General features: G+C 45.7%; 2 protein-coding genes across 5 annotated transcripts; one reads left to right on the top strand and one right to left on the bottom strand.

Annotated features, from left to right (window-relative positions):
* Window positions 1–1,142: 1,142 nt before the first annotated feature.
* On the bottom strand, window positions 1,143–5,270 carry LOC118230191 (zinc finger and BTB domain-containing protein 25-like). Its single transcript, XM_035423003.1, has 3 exons — window positions 5,187–5,270; window positions 4,141–4,400; window positions 1,143–3,599 (listed from the first exon to the last, which is right to left on the bottom strand). Exons 2-3 carry the CDS (start codon window positions 4,311–4,313, stop codon window positions 2,426–2,428), a joined length of 1,347 nt encoding a protein of 448 aa, XP_035278894.1. The 5' UTR covers window positions 4,314–4,400; window positions 5,187–5,270; the 3' UTR covers window positions 1,143–2,425.
* A 750-nt stretch (window positions 5,271–6,020) lies between these two features.
* On the top strand, window positions 6,021–11,786 carry LOC118230762 (zinc finger and BTB domain-containing protein 1-like). Of its 4 annotated transcripts, XR_004765917.1 has the most exons (3): window positions 6,721–6,851; window positions 7,519–9,521; window positions 10,022–11,786. XR_004765917.1 is itself a non-coding variant. In XM_035424065.1 (2 exons), exon 2 carries the CDS (start codon window positions 7,529–7,531, stop codon window positions 9,404–9,406), a length of 1,878 nt encoding a protein of 625 aa, XP_035279956.1. In that variant the 5' UTR covers window positions 6,021–6,325; window positions 7,519–7,528; the 3' UTR covers window positions 9,407–11,786. The 4 variants fall into 4 exon arrangements, 3 of the variants coding, with proteins under 3 accessions (XP_035279956.1, XP_035279955.1, XP_035279954.1); XM_035424065.1 differs by lacking the exon at window positions 6,721–6,851 and adding an exon at window positions 6,021–6,325 and having other exon boundaries at window positions 7,519–11,786; XM_035424064.1 differs by having other exon boundaries at window positions 6,659–6,758; window positions 7,519–11,786.
* Window positions 11,787–22,094: the final 10,308 nt, after the last annotated feature.

Genomic DNA, 22,094 nt, shown 5'->3' with positions numbered 1-22,094 from the left:
ATGTAATATAAAATATTATACAGTATACATACCCTGATTGAATATTGCTGGACCCTATCCCACTGTAGCCTGTTGCTGTTAATTTGTGTGAGCGTACTAGCAAGTCAGTGTACCTTCAGTCTTTTTATGACCACGACATGACTGACACGACTCCACTACAGATCAATCTGCAGTAAAAAGGCTTCAGAAGGGTTCATTTTTGTAATTTTATCCATCCACATATTTCTGTGTGCCAAAATTAGTTTTTTTTATCTTCTCTGACTCAAAGTATGACACCACAGATTGTAAATCTTGTTTCCATAGCAATTTGTAAGGCAGTAAATCGAGCAGAGTCCAATACCTATATGACACAAAGAGTAAGCATTATGTGTATAAAAAGATCAGGTTTTAATCTGTTATCACCAACAAAAACTTAGTTGTACTAGGAGATGGCACAAGGGAAACATACATAGCTATATAAGTTAAGAATACTACCAGCAACTGCCAGGCACAACGATCTGGAATAATTTCCATGTTGAATTCAGTATCCTAAGTGCCCAAAGATGCTGCCAGGTTAAGCTGACCAGTAAGACAATATTAATATTTCTCTTTTCGGTCATTCTGCACACCTAACACTCTTTCGTGTATGCACCACAAAGCCACAACTAATGTATGGTGTAAAGCCATTGCGATACGTTGCACATAAGGACCCACCCTGCATCGACGTGTCAGAACATGTCTATTTATTATTTGGTCCTAGCACTCCCTCTAGAGGTGACACAGCCGTACTGCAGTGCAATGAGGAAGCATGAAGCTTGTAATCACACATTTTCACAATTTATTTCCACAAGAAATGTATTGAACTTATAAAGTAAATAAAATCTATATATATCTTCCTATGCCCACAGGGGCTCCAAGGGAAGCAATGTGATGCATTTCTAGTTTTGATTTGCATTTGAAAATATCTACTTTTTTCAAACTATCTGCCTTTGAAGTCACAATGATAAAAGCTCATTAAACAGTCAAATATACCTGAACATTGCAGAACAAAAACAAGACACAAAAAATTAATTGAATCACAAAGTAAAAATATGAGCTTTTTACCACAATCGTGATTTGTCTGTCCATGTGTGATAAAGTCACAGAAAAAAATATTACGCCAATTTCTAAAAAATGAAATTTTATTTGCAAAAGTTTTTTTTGTAATGTTCAAAACATTAACATACATTAGTGTTTCTTATTAATAAATACTTGGACATCCTAATGTATTCTAACAGATGTTACTGACAAATTGCAATAGGTATTGCAGAACAGTGAACTGAAACTACCACAGCAAAAATGACCACACCATTAACACACACTCACAAAGACAATGAAGCAAATTGTAGGCAAGTCTTTTTCCTTGCCCAATCCCAATTGTCTAAATTGACAAACTGCATTTTCTGGATCAGTTCACTTCAATGCAGGCTCAAATAAGTGCTACGTGGGAACAAAAATGTGGTTGCTAAAATCTAAATATGAGGTTCTCAATTCACTTGTATGTACTTTACAGTACAACCATTCCAGTGTGACTATTTTAAATGCAGCAACTACAATTCATCCAGTAACCACGGCACACATATATAGCTGAACAGAGCTCCCTTCGGAGAATGGTATATCATTTAGAAGTACCATGAAACCCATTCATGAGTCACCAGGAAAGTATGCTAAACAGCGATCAAAAATAGAGCAATGGATGTGATAGATAAGGTCCACAGTATGTGTATTTGTCAGTAAACCCCTTTACCAGTTTGAAATTTGAGAATATACTTTCTCTTAATGGCGAACATTTTAAAGATTTAAAAACGGCTATTTATTTATTTGTGGGTGCCCAAAAAGGAGGTTACTAAGGCAAACTGTAAAGTACTGTTGTAAAACTGCGATGCCTGCATATAAATATCAAATAAATGACTAAGTGTGTTGGGACATGTCCATGACTTTCATGTTAGTGTGTTTTCTTCACAAATCTTTGAAGTGAGCTGTCCACTCACATACCTCTAATTTCTTACCGGTCTCATTTTACTTGTTTGTTACAATAATTCCCTTTTCAAAGGCCAGAGACAGATTTTCTTGCCTATAACGTAAACACAGTGTACCCAAACATAAATATGTATTTTCAATAAATATTAGCTGCTCTTCAGTCAGATGAGATTACAGTTGTACTGTAGCCCACTGCTGTTGTATCTCAGACCCTCAGGTGATGAGAAAAAAAGAAAAGAAAAATGCTGACGTTGCCAAGAGCTTTGACAATAGCAGACCAGGGCAGGGACGGGTGTGAATAGTGTCACATGACAAGATGTAAAGGCTACAGACAACGAAAGAGAAACATGGACGGCAACTACCGAGGACGATCCCAGGAGGGGAAGCCGTTTAATTTTTATTTTCTCTCTTTCCGTTTTGTTTCCCCCTACTCCACAACGAAAGTGTCAATGCTTTCCTGGGAGACCTCGGAGTCCAGGGAGTAGCAGGAGCTGCCATTGTCCGGGACGTCCCTGGGGGACTCCTCTGCGGCCAGCTCGGCCTGGCTCTCGCAGAAGTGCTGGGAGGCCTGTATGAGCTGGCTGCAGAGCCGGCTGTAGCGGTGGTAGCGGGAGCCTCGGCCCGTGTGGCTGTACATGTGCTCCTGCAGCTGGCTCTTATGGGCGAACCGGAGGCCGCAGACCGCGCAGACGATCCTGCGCTTGCGTGAGCGGGGGCTGCCGCCGCCGCCAGCGCCGCCGCCTCCCCTCAGCTCGGCCGCCAGCTCCTCGGCCAGGGCCCGGCTCTGCCGCAGCGCCTCCTCCAGGCTGCCGCCGCCGGACCCCGACTCCGACTCCCGCGAGCCGGGGCTCCTCCCGCCCAGGAGGCGCTCCCCCGAGCCCTCCAGCTCCTCCAGCTCCTCGCCCGCCCCCTTGGACGCCTCCCCGGGGCTGCCGCCGTCCCCGGCGACGCCCCCGGGGGCGCCGAGGGGGGGGCAGCCGGTGGCGCGGGCGAAGAAGTGCCCGCGCGGCCCCTGCCGGGCCTCGCAGCTGTCCCGCGAGCTCGGGCTGGGGCTCTTCAGGCCCGGGGAGCGGGTCGCTCCCGCACCCCCTGACCCCGACCCCGCCTCCTCCTCCTCCTCCGCCGACACCTCCATCTCCACCTGCTCCTGCTTCACCGTCACCGCGGCGACGGGGTCCTCCCCGCAGGCCACCGAGGACACCCTGCGGAGCTCCGCCCCGCCGCACCCGTCGGACGACGCCCCCCCGGGGCCCGCGGACGGGGCCGGCTGGGCCCGGGAGCGCTCGGACCGGCCCGTGCTCCGCCCCCCGCCGGGGCCCCGCCCCGGGGCCCCCTTCGGCCCCGGGCCCTCCTTGGCGGCCGACTGGGACGAGATCTGGATGCCGTAAAGGTTCGACATTTTGAGGGCGTCTTGGGCAGCAGCGTCCTGGCCCCCATCGCTGGGGTTACGGCGCAGCTGGTAGGCGTGCAGGAACTTGATGCCCTCCTGCAGCCGGCTGGGCTCCACCTGCTGCTTGGGCCCGGTGCCTGTGTACATGATGTGCAGCAGGTAGCTGAACACGTCCGGCTGGATGTCAGTGGGCTGGATCTTGATGCATTCGCTGTGGGGGACGAGAGGAGAATCAGGAGATGGGACAGGGGACATCACGGGGATGTGGATTCAATGCTTCCATCTCAAATTGCCTAAACTTTTTACAGTACCCTCTCGAATCTACAGCTCACCAAAACACATTATTTGTTTTATTCTATCTCTGGTGAGCAAGCAAGGTTTCAAGACTAGTCCTGATCACTATAAAAACAAAGGAAATCACTTATTGATGATGCCAAAAAATAACGGCAACTCTGCTTACCTTTAAAATTTAGCTCTCAGCTTTTCATTTTCTAATCAGGCTGTAAGAAGTCTGCTGAACTAAAACAAGTGTGTCTTTGCCTGACATCTATAAGATTATAATAGGCATCACTTTTATAACCACTTTCCATACAATCTTTTTGTAGCCCAAAAGTCTCCGTATGACATAAAAAGGGGGTTATGATAACAAATAATAGAACTGTCCTATGGAATCATTTTAATATTATACATACGTTGCTATAGCCATATTTATTCATTAGTGCCTGCGATTAATATTCTGCACAATATCTGACCTGGACTGGTGGATGAAAATCATTTTGAAGTAGTTGGAAAAGGCAGCCAAGACAGCACGGTGGGCTTTGAAATAGACGTTGCCGATGGCGACGGTGCAGTCGCACAGGAAGCCGAACTCCCTCTGGATGTTCAGCTGTTGCAGAAGGAACAAGCTGTGGCTGGACACTTCCATGGCGCCCTTAGTCGCCACTCCCAACCTCGATGATCCGTGGCTTTTCGCTCCTCTGACGCGTTAAACCTGGGTCAATCGGATCGCCCCCTGCTGGTCAAAATGCGAAATTTTTGTATTGCAGTCAACAGAGCCAGCTGTTTTCATCTGGAATGAGCAACCGCATGCTACTGCATTCTCCTGCCTTTTCATCAGTCCTGGCCACATTGTTTAGCTGGCTCAATTTGCATTTGTATTAAAAGGTTAAACAATTAGAAGTATTAGAAATGTCGGGTAAATATGACAAAGTGGATGTTTTCTTCATCCCATTAAGTTGTCTCAATTTCTTTATTAAACTTTTTTTTTGCGGGGTAATTAGCGGTTCATTCTTTAGGTAGCTTGCAAGGTGCATCTATCTTCTTCCGGTCTGCTAAAATATCAATTCAGGAGAGTGGCGGTCGTATTTATGATATAGCCTACTAGCCTAAAGAGCACCCCGCATAACGTGTCATACCAGACAATAATCACAGTTGAAGCATCAAATGCAGTTTACGTCGTCAATGTACATAGGCCTGCTACTTGACAAAATTAGCGCCATTTCCCCTTGCATGCATGTATGCATTCCGGTTCAAGAAATGCATGACCTATCAATATGATCTGCATGGTTACGATAGGTGCTCAAATTTAATTTTTGCCAACTCGCGATAGCTAGCCGGCCAAGCTAATTTCAAGACTGCATCACATCCATTTTTACGCGTCTGAACTGAATAAACTGTTTCTTGCGGGAATTAAAAACAGCGTGTCATGCATCCCCGGTCGTAACTGAACACGATTACGAACAGTGCAGAAAATAGCAAAAGGTGTTCATTCGCATCGATTATGCAAAAGCCCTCTTACCGCTTATGTACGTAAATAGGTTCAGATTAGTATTTGTTGCTGCAGGGTAGTTCCCGTTCGGTCTCGCGCTCCTTCCTGCGCGACTCTAAGCTCAGTTTGTTGTCTATCACGTGACCACATTTGTTTCGCTGTGCACACAAAGGTGGAACATTTACCTGTCTGCATAAAGTGATGTTCCGCAACACCAGCAACTGTACTTCCAACATGTTGTATTGGAAGCTTTATTGCGTTGTTTTAATGTGTTGTGAAATTAAGTGGAAACTACTACATGTTCTGGGAATTTGGTCAAATGCTTTTCTTGGAGTTAGGCTACTAACAATATGTATTACTTTCCTGCGCGACTCCAATCTCAATGTGTTGTATATCAAACGACCACATTTGTTGCGCTATACAGACAAAGGTAAAACATTTACCTGTGTGAGAAAAGTGATGTCACGCAACACGAACAACTGCACTTCCAACTAGCTATATTTGAAGCTTCAATTAGCTGTTTTCATGTGTTTTTCGGAAAGTACAAATATGTTCAAGGAATTTGGTCAAATGCTTTGCAAGGAGTTACTAAATCATAAAAGTAGGCTATTGTTATACATACGCCACAGCAAGCAGCAATTTCTCCCGTGTTTAACTTCGTGAATTTTAGCTGCTTTTTTGTTATTTTAAACTTCCACATAGAACCAAATAGGTTAATTCTCACAGCAAATGGACTGGCAAAATAAAGCACTTAACCAATACATTGCTAGCGTACAACATTTGGTGTTGACAAACGATACATAGGCTATAATTGTCATTATTTACCATTAAACTTGAATCATGTACATATAGGCTATTGAAAATTACGCGCTATGTTGGTGTCCTGCAGGCCAATAATTGTGACAGATGTTCAGTGCCCTTCTCTTCGAGCAGTTTAAACCAGCTTCGGAGGGCTGAATTTTCGTAGGAAGGGTTGGACCTGGAACAGACTGACACAGACTCAGTGCGGTAGATGAGTGTCTGTGCGGAAGTGCTTCGAAACGCGCTGCAGGAGTGGTCTGCCGTCGCGACAATTCTCATGCTTTACGCTAAAAAATAAAGACCAAAATCTCAGGTCACAAGCATAATCTCAGATATTCTTCTGAAGGACTCGGCGCTCCGTATTAGTGGTGAGTATCAGCCACGCGTTTCTTTGAGTAGGCTACGACTATTTCTGTATGTGAGCAGCCATGGCTCGATTGCTTTTATTATCGCTGGGTGGCCGTTTGAATGTGAGACCTCACAGTGTTGTAGGTTAGCTCCGTCTCGGGTTTGCTGTTACTTAGCCTACTTTTATAAGGTACTAGCTATTGCTGTTAGGTATGCTGTAGATTTTAACGGGGTTGACTGAAAAGGTTCAAGTACACGTTAACAAGCACAGTTTGATGACTTTTGGTGTGATTGACAGCCACAATGCCCGCATGACTCCATCGTAGTACAGGCCAATGGAAAGGCGTGGGAGGGACATTTAACCACATAGCTTGTGAAGACGTCAACAATGAGTATCAACAAAGGATGAAATTAGCCAGCCTTAGGCAGGAAAATGCGTGACTGTTCTGATCGGTAAAGATAGTAAATGCCATTTAGAAGCACGTGGTGTGCACGAAAAAGTGTTATAAGGTGCCATGTGCCATTTCATTGTCACGGAAGTTCGATGTACGGTTTTTTTTTTTTTAGCTTGTATGTTCTGTTAGCTGGCAATCTGATTAAACAGCCGGGTAGCAAGCTGAGGTCGATATGGTAGCTTAACTTGAAGCTTGATCGATTTGGAGTTTTTACTAAATCATCGTGATCTTTGACAGTGTCAGTGTTTCATTATTGCCAGGCACGGCATCAGACAGACGTACAGCAGGCAGAATTACCTTGCTAAACTAGGTTGCTAGCTATCTACGGTTTTTGGTTTTGTAACCGCTGTGTTTCTCTAAGCACCACAAGATGGAAGGCGGAAGTAGAGGAGCAGAATATCTGCTTTAGCGCGACTTTTTTGTGCAATTGAGCGGTTCCGAGTAATTACCGCTGCACAGTAATGTCGCAAACATGAAGTAAAAAAGGGAATCCTGACAGAAACTGTGAGTTAAAAAAAAACTCAGTGACAGAATTAGGCTAAGTGTGGCCACTGTCTGTCATAAATTTAGACCTTTTCTAAAGTTGGCCTACTACTTGTCTGTCTAGTAGCTTTTATGAAATATGATGTGTAACACTCTTGAACTAACATAAAAAAGCGTGTTCTTTGAGGATTAGCTGTTGCGCTACATCCTAGACAGCAGGTTATTGTGAGTCACATTGTTGTGAAGAGCCCCCCATTTGTTTTCCCGACTCACAGGGAGGCGGATATGCCAGGCAGACGGCAGGTAATGACGCGACCAAATCACAGCGAGCACGTCCTGCAACAGCTCAATAACCAGAGGGAGTGGGGCTTCCTCTGCGACTGCTCCGTTGCAGTGGGAGACGTGGACTTCCGGGCCCACAAGGCCGTCCTGGCAGCCTGCAGCTCCTACTTCCGGATGATGTTCATCAAGGACCAGCGGGCACGCCTGGACCTCAGCAACATGCCGGTCAGCGCCGAGTGCTTCGACCTGATCCTGCAGCTGATGTACCTGGGTCGGACCCTGACCGAGCCTGGCGACTTCGAGGAGCTGAAGGTGGCCATGGCTTACCTGCAGATGTACTACATCCCCGACTCCCCGGAGGACCTTAAGGGGAGCCAGAGCGCTAATGCTAACCTCCCCCCGCCCCCCTCCTCCTCCTCGTCCACCTCCTGCTCGTCTTCCTCCAGCTCTTCCCCGTCCTTGGGCCCGGCGGAAGCCAAGATGATGTTCGGCGTGCGCCTGTACGAGCAGCCGAGGCGGGGCAGCGCGGAGGGCGAGCGCCTGGTCCAACGCACGTTGGCCCCCACGCCCGTCCTGCTGGGCCCCGCGCCCGTCTCGCAGGGCGTCGCCAGGCCGCCCGCGGAGGAGGCCATGGCCACACCCCTCGCGCCGAGGCCCGTTCCCGTGCCCGTGCCCGTGCCCGTGCCCGCACCGGCGGACGGGGCAACGGATCGACCCTGCGACCTGCGGAAGAGGCCCCCTGGGCGCCGGGCGCCCGCCAGGGAGCGGCCCCGCTTCGGGCGCACCTTCACCTGCGACGACTGCGGCTTCGTCTTCAGCTGCGAGAAGCTGCTGGTGGAGCACGGCCTCACCTGCACCAACCGCAAGGCCTTCCAGAGCCCGGAGGCCCGAGCCCGGGCCCACGGCGCCCCCGCCTGGGCGGAGGGCTCGGCCTACGAGGGCCCAGAGGGGGACGACTGGCGCGAGCGCGGCCCCGACCCCCTCGCGGACACGCCGATAAGGTCGGTGGGGACGGGCACCGACAGCGGGCCCGCCAGGAACGGAGGAGTCGCCGTTAAGGTGGAGCTGGAGGAGATCTCCACCATGGACGGCGTCACGGCGGTCCGGGTGGGAGAGGTCGGGGAGGACGGCGGCCCGTCGAGCCCACGGTACATGGATGAGAAGGACCGGTGCCCGTTTGGCCGAGGGGACGAGGAGCCGGGCGCGGAGGACGGCGGCCCTTTCGAGGGCCCGGCGCCGGTTAAGAGGGAGGAGCCGGGCTCGGAGTGCGAGCCCTGCGAGCTCTGCGGAGCGCCCCTGGAGGAGGAGGACCGCTCGGCCCACTACATCTCCAGCCACCTGCCCCACATCTGCGCCTGCGGCCGCTGCGGCCGGGTCTTCGTCCGGGGCCGCCAGCTGCAGGAGCACGCTGAGCGCTGCGGGGAGACGCGGGACGCCGCCGCCGCTGCCGCCGCGGGGTCGCCGGCGGAGGCCGACGGGCGGGGCTGGCCGTGGGGCTCGAGGGAGGAGGTGGAGGAGGAGGAGGAGGAGGAGGAGGAGGGGGGCCTGCCGGACCGCGGCGGAGCCAGCAGCGTCCGCTGCCCGCACTGCGGCCTGCCGCAGGAGAGCGAGGAGGCGGCGGTCGAACACGCCGCCTGCTGCCCAGAGCGGGAGGCGGCGGCGGCGAGGCGGGCCGCCCGGGCCTTCCGGCACAGGCCCGGCGCCGGCTCTCACAGGAAGGGGCTGTACCAGCGCGGCGGCCCGCCGGAACCCCGCTACAGCCGGCGGCTCCTGCGGGACAGGCAGCTGCGTCCGCGCGGGCGAGACGCGTCCCGCTACTGCTCGCCCGCCGCCTCCGCCCCGGGAACGCCTCCTTCCGGCGTGACCACCTGCGCCACGTGACCTCCCCACCTGCCCGCCCGCCCACCCTCCACCCGGCAGCACCGCCTACCTGCTGTGATGTCACAGCCTCCCCCAGCACTGTGACCAATCCCACCAATCCCACAGACAAGCACCTGTAAGCCTATGATCCACATGGGGAGAAACTCCATACCGCATTAGACACGGAGACTTGCTCCAATTCCTGACTAAATGATTCCTTAGCGTTTGTGCACCCACACGTGTTAGTTTCACATTTTCCGGAAGCCATTAAAATGTGTAAATGGTTGTATTCACAGTAAACACCAAAAATTGCTTGTACAAAGTACAATTATGAATTGTATGTATAATCAAGTAAAATGTGTTACTTTCTTTTGGGACACTAGCGGCCTGAACATTCTGTACACATTATAATGTAACCGCAGTTATTTGTATACATTCCTGATGGCGCAGGGCAAGTCTTGTACTGTTACACAGGAGGCAAGAAGCCAACTGGGGTTGTCTACTGCTAAAAGACTAGCAGTTACTCGTGATGGCAATTACTGTCGTGTTCATGAGTCCTCATATTTTTGTTTTAGAGATGTTTCATTGTCAGAACGTGACAGGATTTGGTCTATTAATACACTTTTTCTTTCCCAGTCACACAGTTACCTGGATGGATATGGATCTTCACCTTTTCCTAGCATCAGAAAATGTACATCGTGGCTTGTGGAACACAGAAAAGAACAGATGCCGTAGTGTCAGGCACTATTCTGTAGCACACAGAATCTTTTGCGTGAGACGTTGTTTTTCTGTTAGCGTACATGTGTTTGGCAGACAAGTCAGTTCCAGTGGGTTTATAAGAGCGACAACTACAGAGGGCAGTTGACAATAACAGTGCAAACAAGCAGTTCTAGAATAAAGTGTACTTTCAGCATAATTGAATATACTGACAACAGACCCTGTATTAAGTGCTAAGATGCCTAAGGGAATTGGATTGAGGGAGGCAAGATACAGTCTGAAATATGGTGTCTACAAATCTGCTATCCAGATGGCTGTTGTCCTGGCCAAAATGTTAATGGGGTTAGTTTTCCCTTTGAATTTATTCCCACACACAATCCAAGTTCTCTTTTTCTGGCAGAAGAAATGGTTTTCATTTGATTCCACATCACAATGGGATCACACTTGATTCTTCATTTTAGCGAGGACGATGTCCGTGTGCTCTGATCTGATTACACCTGGCAAATGATAAGCTGTAAATTTAGCCCGGTTAGAGATGTGTACATTCTCCTATCTGGAAATCGGTTAAAGTCAACGCTGCACCCCCCGACCTAACGAAGAACACTACTATTTATGTGAATTTGGCTAGCAATGCACCAAAACAAAGCACAGCCAAAATAATTCTGTTTTCAACAGAATGTCTTTCAACTACCCATTGAAATAGTATATGTCAAGATGTGCACATTGTTGTCCTTTGCTCAGCTTTGTTCAGTCTTGTACTGTCTGCAATACCGATTTTGAGCGAGTTCGGCCTTCGATTCAGCTCGAACCAAAGAGCCAAGAAATGGTGACATCACTCACGAAGAGCAATGTTTCGCCACTAGAGGCAATAGAGAGCAAAATATGTAGCAGACCACTTGCAGCCTACAATGCCTCTTTGCTTGTTTTGTTGTTTCAGCCCCTCTGCAAAGTGCCAGGTCGAGCGCTCTGCCGCAGATGTGTTCTAGGGACAGCGTGTTTGTTTACATTAAGACCATGCAATGTTGGGCCCATATGTCAAGGAATATAAAGATTGACTGCAACTGGAACCAAACTAGTGAATGCTAAGTTTTTCTGTTAAATTTTTCATTGTGTTTTTTTTGTTCTCTCCCATTCCTCCTAAATTTAGTGATTATTTTTACCAATGTTATAACTGGTGATGTGATTATGCTTTTTTGTTATTGTAGTTGCAGTTATTGGATCCATGCTCTTCTTAATATTTTTTTTAGTGATGTAGGTGTATAAAATAATTTTTGCACCTATGAGGTCGACAATTTATGAATAGTGGAGTTTTGTTTTCTTTTTATCATATGGAATAAATATTCTAGTATGAAAAATGAAAGCTTCTTTATTTTTCAAGCTGTTAACAATTGTCCATTTGTTTACTTAAACAATAGCTATGGGAAACCTGCTTGTGCGCCTTCGGTCAAATAAGATTGAAGGCAAGTAATCAAAGGCAGTGATATTCATGGCATGAATGGAGCCAGTCATGCTAATTGGGAGTGAATACATATAGTGGACGCGTAGCCTGGTCCTCACATTCCTTACCTAAATGGGTGTTTATGTATGTGAATTGCTTGTTAATTTAATGTACCACATGGTTTGTTGCTTCATTCCAGTACATACAAACTAGGTTGGAAAAAAGTAAAACGTCACAATGACTGGAGTTCTGGGAAGGGTTTTTATTTCAACCCGACAGCAGTCGCTGTTTGCAGAAGCCTTTTGCTCGACGGGCATAGCCCAAGTAGCTCTGAGGATCCCTTTTTCTATTAATTCTAATCTAAAATGATGTAGAGTGCAAAAGGACACCAGTGGAATTGGAGATGGTATCCCTCCATTTAATATCGTTTTTTGTTTGGATCTATTTCTTATAGTACATCAACCTGAGACTGCTGCTCTCAAGGAAAGAAGTAACAACATGTATGTATGCTTGTGAATAAAGGCTGTAAAGTGACTCTGCTCACGAGTACAGCCTCCTAAAACATAATGGGCCTCTTTCACAAAACGTTTCTTAAATTATTCTTACTTTTGGTCTTAAAAATGTTCCTATGAGAAAACTAAGAATCATGACACGTGCAGGCATTTTGTTTTCGTGCATGTCCCAGGTGTGTGAGATGATTAATGCTGGCTGTGTAAATGTTATGCACAATCCTGTTCATGAATCATATTATTAGCATAAGGAAACAGCCATGAACAAATACATATAAGAAATAAATGATGAATGCGGAAGTGTTCTTAGTGTTCTTACACGCAGTTTGCAATCTAATGCGATCGTACACATGTTTTGTGAATGAGGCCCAGTGTTCCTAGGCAAGCTGATTTGGAGTTACTTAAAATGTATTTTCTTGCTTCCACTAACGCCCCCTTTGCAGCCATTGCAAAGCCAATTGGTTGTCAGATATGCTCTTTGTTGCACGTGAAAAATTTCTGGGCCATTCAAAAACATACACTAAAACAGAAAAAAGAACTGTGGCTTTACCGTCTTATTCCTCTCAAAAGGTCAGTTTTTTGTCCATCCTTCCCCACAGTATATCTCTGAGCTGCGCTCATTGAAGGCGCTATCAACTGCGCCTCCCGGATACTCATTGTCCAAGCTCAGGTGTACAAGTAACACCTGCTGACTTACAGGGATTCATGCTCCTCATCTGCACACACAGGAACAGGAACCCTATCAGTGGAAATGGTCTGTGTCTGTTGGTGGGGTGGGGTGGGGGGGGTGGGGGGGTGTAAAAACAGGGTTTGTTGTTTGAATGCTGATGCATCTTAAGAAATTCTTCAGAAATTGGAGGAAGACCAGATTTTACCACTTGGGGGCAGTATTGAGCTGCATTTTGGCTGATTCACCTCTATAAAAAAAGCCATTCTGTAATACCATGTTTGGGTACAGAGTGACAGACCTTCCATCCTACTTCCCTGAGAGAGCAGAGTGGAGACAAGTCACTCTGGCACTAAGCATTTATCTGCAGGCGGTCTGTTTCCCAAAGACTGTAATTTGCGACATAGCTCAGGAGGTAAGACCCATTGCCTGGCAGTCGGAGGGTTGCCGGTTCAAACCCCGCCCTGGGCGTGTCGAAGTGTCCTTGAGCAAGGCACCTAACCCCTAACTGCTCTGGCGAATGAGAGGCATCAATTGTAAAGCGCTTTGGATAAAAGTCCATTTACCATTTGTGCGTGTTCTGTTCATCGATTTCTATCAGCTGTCTGACTTGTGTTTCTTTGTTCGTTGTCACACAATGTAACGGACATGGTAATAAATCATTGGGATGAGCAAATTTCATGTTACGTTAAATGCGTTTAAAGCTTGACAAATTTGAGCACTTCACAAAATACTAATTGCCATGTATTTTCATGTCTGCAAATTGTTTATTTTTTCCCGACATGAAAATGTGTAATTATGTAGAAGTACACATGCTTCCCTTTTTCACAGTGGCAAAAAGATTTAAACACATATGCCACAAACCCTCACACAGTTTTTTGTACAATTGCTGTTTTCCCTTTTGTATTTGTCATATTTCAACAGGCTTATTAGGAAATGAGTATTCATGCAAAAATGTCTGTCTCCGCATTGAAGCCCCCGTCCACTTGAAGGTGCGGCACAGAAAATCCAAACAATGAAAATGGCTCTCCTACATCAAGCACATTGCTTATAGCTGTGAAATCCCCCTCCCCCATTCCCTTGATTTGACTTTTCTGAGATGAGTAATTGAATCCTGCGTGTCCGGAGTCGTTTCACGGCTGTCACGGCAGCCGAGGTGATGAAGACGTCTTCGCTGCGATCGTAGCCGGCGCGGACCCCTTAATGGTTCTATTTGTTTCATTTATGTAATTCCCCAGGTGTTGCGGTGAATGCAATCAGTGATGAAGGACTCGCTGTACCTGCCTGACCTTTTGCAGGGGATGGGGCCTGGTGTGCAGATTACATAAAACGGTGGCTGTAGGTCATCCACGTTTCAGCATCATCGCCCTTTGCTTCGCGTTAGTGTGCCACAGCGTTTCAAGCGCAGTACCACATTATCGGTGAGAGGTGCATCGTGGGTCTGATCAATGGCCTCCATCACCGCGGGAGCCTGACACTGATTAAGTGCTCCGCAGAATCGAGCCTTGAGATCGTGCCAAACGTATATATCAGCATGTCTGACGCAGGCTTTGCACGGCCTACCGGAGTTTAAAACGCCTGCCGCCCCCTTGAGGAGCTCTCGTTACTGGCTTTCCTTGGTTTTCTGTCCGGGAGGGGGAGGAAATCTCAATCGAAGGCTAAATGTATTACTCTTTCCGACGCTTCGTCTTTTGAGCAGTTGCAGGAGCAGGCGCAGATAAGTGACACGGACAGGGTCTGGCTCGCTCTCTCATCCTTACGTAACAGCGTGACACGTTCCCAACGGCCCCTTGACATACAGCTCCTCCCAGAGCAGGAAATTGAGCGGTAATTGAGCTGGGACTGGAAAGAGGCCTTGAAGGAATGGGGGCACAGAGCATTCAGGCCCCCCTCCCCCCCCCCCCCCCCCCACTGCCCAGTGTTGCACAGCTCTAATGGAAAAGGTGGAGAGCTGTACTGGGCAAGGGCACATCCTCAAAAACTCCCCCCCCCCAGCCGAACAAGCAGCAACACATTAAGCTGGTCCTCATTTGACTGATCTAACCTTGGAGAACAAACACACAACTGTCTACTGTGCTATTTTTGTCAGGCTCCTGCTTCAACTCCTCAGCATATTTCCCTCTCCTCTTCCTCACACCAAGTCTTTGTGGAGGCCCTGCAGAGGCCCTGAGCACAGGGTGTAATGCCCTGACTTGTGGGGACTTTGCAGCGCAGTCCAAGGTGAGCTGCATATTCCCTGCAAGTCCCCACATGTGAAGCTAATATGGACATTTAGATCTGAATGCAAACTGGGAGACACTGTCACCAATTAACAAGTGTACTCTTTGAACTCACGTGGGATGCTATTGGGGGACTGTGGCTTGAGCGTAATGAGCTTCATTTGCCCAGATGAGGATAAAGGATCAGCAGAGCGGCATAATTGTCTATGTCTCCGTGGGCCTGTTTGAGCCGGGTTATGAGTCACCAAGCCCCTCTGGCTCACCTGTGCTGTGTCGCCTGGGATCTATCATCTGCGCGACTCCGCAATAGATGCTTGCAGTATTCCAGGGAGATACCGTGTCATCTGGGCCACTCTTTCTGCCAATAAGTTGCAGGCAGTTTTCTTGTTTTAACACAGATGGTCAGGCCAGAGCGGGAAGAAGTTTGCCGGACGACTCACTCCTTTTGCTTTGCCCCGGTAGTGAGGTTTAGAACGGTGCTTTCTTTTAGATGAGGACTAGCCTAGCTCTTGTCTGTTTTCTGCCTGAACCAATATACATGGTAATGTGTTTTGTTTTTTGTCTTACTGGTTGTAATAAATTTCATATTTTTGTTGTTGCACGTAGATTTTGACTCCTTGTTTTGTTTGTGGCATTTGTTATGTTACTGTCCATTGTTGTCCCTGGTTATTGAAACTCGGGTTGGTTTTTGGGACGTAACAAAGGGCTAGCAATGTAAGCCTGCCAGTCAGCATGGAGGATGCAGACAGGTGATGAGTGTTTGCACAGCATGTAGAAGTGACCGTGGTACCTAAGACCAGGGGACGAGGAGAGGGACACAGCATGGCAATGGGCACCTTTTACACGTGAAACACATAAAACCGCCTTGATTACGGCAACTCTCTCCTTGCAAGCCTGCCAGCTTGTGCCATACAACCACGACAGATGATTCAAAATGCTGCTGCCCAACTCATCTTAAACCTCCCACTTGAGTAAAGGGATCATGGAGCTTCTCTACCCTAGCTCCCCAGTGGTGGAATGAGCTCCCTGTCCCTCTTCGAACCTTTCCTTCACTACCCATCTTCCACCGTGGTCTAAAGACTCATCTCTTCAGACAATACCATGGACTAACTGCCACCTCTCTGTGAATCATTTCACTTTAAATCCCCTCTTTCATGACGCTCATGTTACGTGTACCCCCATTCCAGCACTTTTTGTCATTTGTATTTGTCCTAATATTGTATCTTGTTCTTCTCCCTAGGTTGGCTTGGCATAAGTTAGGTCAGAATAATGTTCACTGCGTGAACTGAACTGTGTTCTTGGCTATAAATAGCTGTACGAAATAAGTATTGTACCTTATTGAACCTGTGTTCTGTAGTTGCCCAATGACCATGATATGCACTTTTGTACGTTGCTTTGGATGAAAGCGTCTACTAAATAAATTTAATGTAATAAAATAAAGATTCTGACTCACTGAGGTCATTGACAGCCCAGAATTACATTCAAGGGTTAGATTGCCAAGGTTACAGCACAATATGCATTCTCAAATAAAAAGTTAGTATCATTATGAGTCGGTCATGATGTCTCAAATTAGCTCTGGAAGAGTGAAGGACGAAAAGCAGAACAGGAACATGTGGTAAGTCTGAAAAACCGTGCATCGGAGGAGAGCATAAAACGTGGAAAGTACGGGCCTTTTTTTCCCTCCCCCCGAGGCCTGAAGAGTAGTACTCTTATTATCTCTTTAATTTGTTGCATATTTGCATATTTGTTTTCGGTTTATTAATAAAAGTACAGCAAAAAGCAAAAACATACGGGCTGCTCTTCTGTGCTTGTGCTACTTTCTAGTTCTACTGTTGTGCATAGCTTATTTTCATTCACAAGAAAAGGCAATCACATGTGAAAAGGCTAATTTCACAAGTGATTATATATATATATATATATATATATATATATATATATAGGCCTAGTTTGAAACCAACCTCCAGCTTACTTGAAATCTTCTGTTGCTAATAATTCACAGAATAGAGTTTAATTTTTTTATAATAGAAGACAGAGTATGATCCAAGTCTCATCAGAAGGACAAAGCCCTGGAATCTGTTCTTGTCAGGATCAGAGGAAAAGCTTCAGAGCTAAAACTACTGCTCAGCACCCTAATACTTCAGTTACTAGATAAATACTGAATATCAGTCAGATTAGTGCTGATTGGTTCAGTGTGAACAGGAGCTTCATTCCACAACCAGAGCTTTTGGTCCTTTCAGAAGAGTCTTGTCTTGCCATAGTGGATCCAGGTGTTGCTTATTCAGGTCATCCTCAGCTGCGCCACCTTTCCATGCCTCAAGAGCATTTGCCATTTTCTTCATTTGTAGTGTGTGAAGCACTGCCACCTCACAGCAAAAGTACTGGGAGTTTGAATCCTGACCGAGCTCTCCAGTTTCTTCCCACAGTCCAAAGACGTGCAGTAGGCTTGATTGGACACCCTAAATTGTAGGTATGAATGTGTGAGTGAATGGTGTGTGGGCCCTCCAATGGATTGGTGACCTGTCTAGAGTGCTTTCCTGTCTCTCACTCACTGCATGCTGAAATAGGCTCCAGCTAACACTCCGCACTCCCAACAAGGCCCTGACCAGGAATAAGCACTTTAGAAAATGTAGGGCTGGTTAGATGCAGTTCGTAAATAGCAACTGTCAAAGTAGAGAATGACCACCTGCACAGCTTGTGCATGTGAGTGCATGTTACTTGTTATATACCAAATGCTTGAAGTATTCACCGCAGTTATCACACAGCTGGAACGCAAGACAAAAAACTTGTAACTTTTGTTATTAGGGAGCTTTAATCAGTGAACTAATTGACCAAGGGCTACACTATTCCAAAGCACAGAATCTTGTGATGGAAGTGTAGAAAGTGGAGACAGTGCAGAATTAAACAGAGTTTCAAAACTGCAGTCACGGTGGAAATAGGAAAGGAGGCACTGGTGTGAGAGAGTTTAATTTATCATGCATCCTCTTTTGATATTTAATCAAGTTAAACCCTCTGACGTACATACATCCCTCGTTCATTGTTACACAGATTTTCTCACCCTTGATCACCGAGGCAATGTAATTTGGCACTGGATTATTCTATACAGGGGAAAACCTTCACTTTCCAGGAAGAGTGCATTAGAGCCTTCATTGATATTTTTTGAAAATCTGCCCCTGTAATCTTATCATAACAGTGAAATGCTCTTATATTCTCTCATACCCTTCTAATGAACAGTTACATAAAGGAGTCTGTGCTTATTGCATGGTACAAGTGTTTTGCAGGCAAAACTGACTGGACTCTTGCCACTCTGCGTTCCTCTTATTGAATGAACATTTCAAATGCAAAACAAGTCTATTTAGATTTCAAACAAAGATTTCTATTATGGTCCCATAAATAAACCAGTGTATTTCTCAGCAGCGGCTGTCCTAAGATGAAAAATGTCTGATATGCACAGATTCATTTGTCTATTTTTAGTGTGTGTTAGAATGCCTTGCCTTATTTGGGAAGGTTTGATAATGCACAGGAGATGAGAGAGAGCTTCCTTTCGGGAACTTAATCTCAGAGCAAGGAACTTCAGGAAGAGTTTAAGAGAGCCGAGCGAACTTTCTGTACAGACCACATTTGTGCTGTTACAGATAATTGCTGTTGTTTTAGATTCTAAAGCAAGCTCTGTTCGGAAATGTCTATGCAAATTTCAAAAGCTGCTGATGCAATTTAACTGTGAGAAAAACGGAAGTTGACCTTACGTGAACTATGACTTTGTGTACTTTAATTACTGGTTTAAGTCACAGGGTATGTTAAACCTGAGACCGCAGATGAGAAGCAGAACCTAAAAGTTTTCTTTCTGTATTTAGATGTGTTTCTTTTTTCTTTCTTCCTTTCTTTTGTACGAATAATATTTACTGTTTTAGGAACATAAAGCGGAAAAAGACACAAACTAGGGCATAGCATGAAACTGTCGCTGTTTTTTTTAATTACTGGAAAATCCTCATGTTTGAGTTTGTTGCTAAAGTGAGTGCTTTGTTTTATCAGATCCTCCATCAGAAAAATTGAATTGGTGTTAAATCCTTGTTTGCCTTTGGGCTTAATTGAATAGCCTTGGGTTGGGCTAGGATGTCAGTAATCTATCACTTTTTCAAATTGCTGCAGCACAAAATGGTTTGCTGCAGGTATTGCCGAATAGCTGTGCTTGGTCTCGCTAGTGCTAACAACCGAATATGACCGTGGGAGCTAAACCCAAGGGCAGAGATCATTTAACAGCACAGAGAAGGTTGCAAACAGGATCAACAGAATGCATTCAGCTTCTGTCTATTTAAAGCCTCCACATCCTCTGGTCTAATAAAGGACCAGTAAAAACCCATTGGGTGGGAAAGGGTGAATCATAGTCTAGCACCTGCTTTCAGAAAGCCTGCCTGCACTAGCCACCAAAAGAGAATATGACAGGGGTATTTAGGCAAGACAGGCCTGTGGGCAGCCATGAAGCCTGTGTGTTTGGGATCCCTGGAGCCCAATAGCATACAGAAATGCAATGGTAGGAAGAGCCTCGCTTTTCCAGGGGTTTTGCAGATCATTTCTGAAGATCATTCTGAGAGTCTGACTCAATTGAAGTCCGCCCCGCTTTCTCCCAACTGAAACATTACATGTCTTATTTACCATGTTCACTTACTCGCTGCAGACATTCACTCTGAAGCAGAACAAAATAAACAAGATGTGTGTAGCCTCTGAATTCCCAAACCCATCAGTAGGCTTTTAAAATTAGTGCTAGATAACTGTAAATGTTCTGTTAGCTGCAGCACCCCTTGCGATTTCAGCTTGTTGATGCTCATTCAGTGACCTGTTTGTCACTTAATTTTTCTCCCCTGCACATCCTGATAATCAACAGATTAACAACAGGAGGTCTATTCATTCATCCACTCACAGCTTAAATGGCTTACTAGAACCTGTAACAGGATTGAATTCATCACTTTTCTTCCAGCCTCGAAAAAACAGGCAAAGTGCTTACCTCATTTTCCCTTTCCCCTGTTAATTTGATGACTTCAAATTGTTTGTCCTCCTCACAGAGGCTAAAATCAGACCCACACTGTTGGAGGTAGCTACTTTACTGTGCCCTCCACACTTACAACTGATCTACCGACAGGTCTGGTCCACCTCGTTGCAGTTCAGAGTCCCAGGAAGAAACTGAGAAGGCTTAAACCAGACAGATCTCTTCAATCACTAGGCTGCCTACTCTGAGATGGTAGATGGTAGGTGTTAAGCATTCAGTGAGACTGAACCCATTTCAATTATAACTGTCAAACTGGGTTGCACTTCTCTCATAGGCAAAGGTTTGCAAGTGCAGAACTACATTAGAGAGATATTTTTTCATAGATCTCATTGGAAGCCCCAAAACTCAAATCACTCAGATGCTCTTCATTCACAATCCTCTCCACCCTGGTATTAAATGTAATTGGTAGCACATGCTAATATGAGGCCAGGTTACCTTCTCCTTCCCTAGAATGGTTTTCCATGGCATTCAACAAATATATATTAAATAAACAGATTGTGCTTAAGTTTGAACTGAAAATGGCTATCTTTTAAACTATTCTCTGGAAAGTTGAGGTTGCTATTCGCAATATGTTGTGAATAAGCAACTACTGGATAACAAGGTGCTCAGAGTATTAACACGATAAAAAGTCACTTATTTAATATACCACAGTGCTGCTGGCTGGGATTGTAGTGTAAGTATTATTTATTTATTGTTTGAAACGAAGCCAATGTTTGTAGACAGGAGTGAGAACAGTTTTACTACTATTATTCTGTCTTTGTGGAAGTATGTAAATATGCCAAGTGTAGGTGTTTCACACTGTGTTGGTGGCACAGAGGGAAAGCATCAGGTGTGTTGGCTCACTGTAAGTGCAATGCCATAAAATGCATGAATAAAAACAACCTGCATACAGGAAAGTGCGATACAAAATTCCTGAATGCAGGATTTGTTTTTCTACTGTAAAAATGGACAAGGACTTTGCTTATCACATTGCTTCAGACCGAATGGGCAGAACAAGAGATGCAGCCAATTAAGCCCGTTGAAAAGTAATTACCACACATCTATCATATTTTCTTAGACAACATGCGATTGTACTTATTATTATTATAGTATTCGGTTGTCATATCTCATATCTTTAGCTTTGCAGTGAATAAACAAACAAGACATTTAAAATTGACATTGTAATGTAATTTTCACATATTATTAATTAATATACCTGGTTGTTTACTAAAGCATTGCAAGTTTGCAGTACTTTGCTTAAAGGCACAACAGTCAATCCACTGTGTAGCCTTCACATGCTAAAGGTATGCAGGGCTGGATTCATATTAATTGCAACAATTACTTTACTCATGATGTCAATTTATTGTGGTGATGTGACTACTTTGTGCACCGACTGCAGACTTTGGCCGCCTTAGCAAGCAGAGAATTGAATTGTACTTTATGTATGCACAGTCCTATGAGGTGACATCATAGGACCTTCTTCCTGTTGTTGGCTGTCCCGTCCTGGGCCTCAGTATTGTGATTGATTATACTGAAGGGGACACGCTGACCCCTCCGATTCACCTTTCCCTCCCCCGTCTCTCGTAAAATATGCAATGGTGTCAGAATGTGGTGCAAAACATTTGTAAATCTGGACACAGACTGTCTATGAAGCCTTGACAAAGATAATTCAGCTCAACTGCTCAGGTGAAAATCAAGATCTGCAAATGGATCAAGATCTGAATCTGTAAGCCATGTAATATAGCAAATTTCTGCTCAGAAAATTAAGCGTGTAATTCACACATTTCATTCAAACAGTTTTTAACCATATTCTTATTTCTCAGGTGTGTATCTTATAATAGGTTTCCACTGATCTGTGAGTTATGTCAACAACAACAGTACTGTAATAACCATGTTTAATATCTATATATAAATATGTATGGAAGTGCAGGCCATTTATTTTATTACACTTACCAGGGCATTTAGTACCCAAATATTTTTTGCTTTTATGTAGAGTTTGAAGATGGAGCACATCAAATGAACTAGGTTTGTGCTTGCCAATCGATCATCCTCGATGTATGATGCAGAACAGGAAATGGAAGAAAGAGGCATGGTCCATATTAATTAAGCAGGGCTCCTCCTCTCAGGGGACCATCTTTA

This window comes from Anguilla anguilla, chromosome 6, assembly GCF_013347855.1.
Source record: "Anguilla anguilla isolate fAngAng1 chromosome 6, fAngAng1.pri, whole genome shotgun sequence".
Taxonomy (NCBI): Eukaryota; Metazoa; Chordata; class Actinopteri; order Anguilliformes; family Anguillidae; genus Anguilla; species Anguilla anguilla.
The sequence above is the reverse complement of the archived record's forward strand: the minus strand, read 5'-3'. Positions and strand labels throughout refer to the sequence as shown.

Coding starts and splice junctions, on each gene's coding strand:
- LOC118230191 (XM_035423003.1), bottom strand. CDS start 4,313: ATGGAAGTGTCCAGCCACAGCTTGTTCCTTCTGCAACAGCTGAACATC. Junction 3,600..4,140: donor ATTTTCATCCACCAGTCCAG/GTCAGATATTGT, acceptor CGTCCCCCACAG/CGAATGCATCAAGATCCAGC.
- LOC118230762 (XM_035424063.1), top strand. CDS start 6,772: ATGCCATTTAGAAGCACGTGGTGTGCACGAAAAAGTGTTATAAGGTGC. Junction 6,852..7,518: donor CATTGTCACGGAAGTTCGAT/GTACGGTTTTTT, acceptor CCCGACTCACAG/GGAGGCGGATATGCCAGGCA.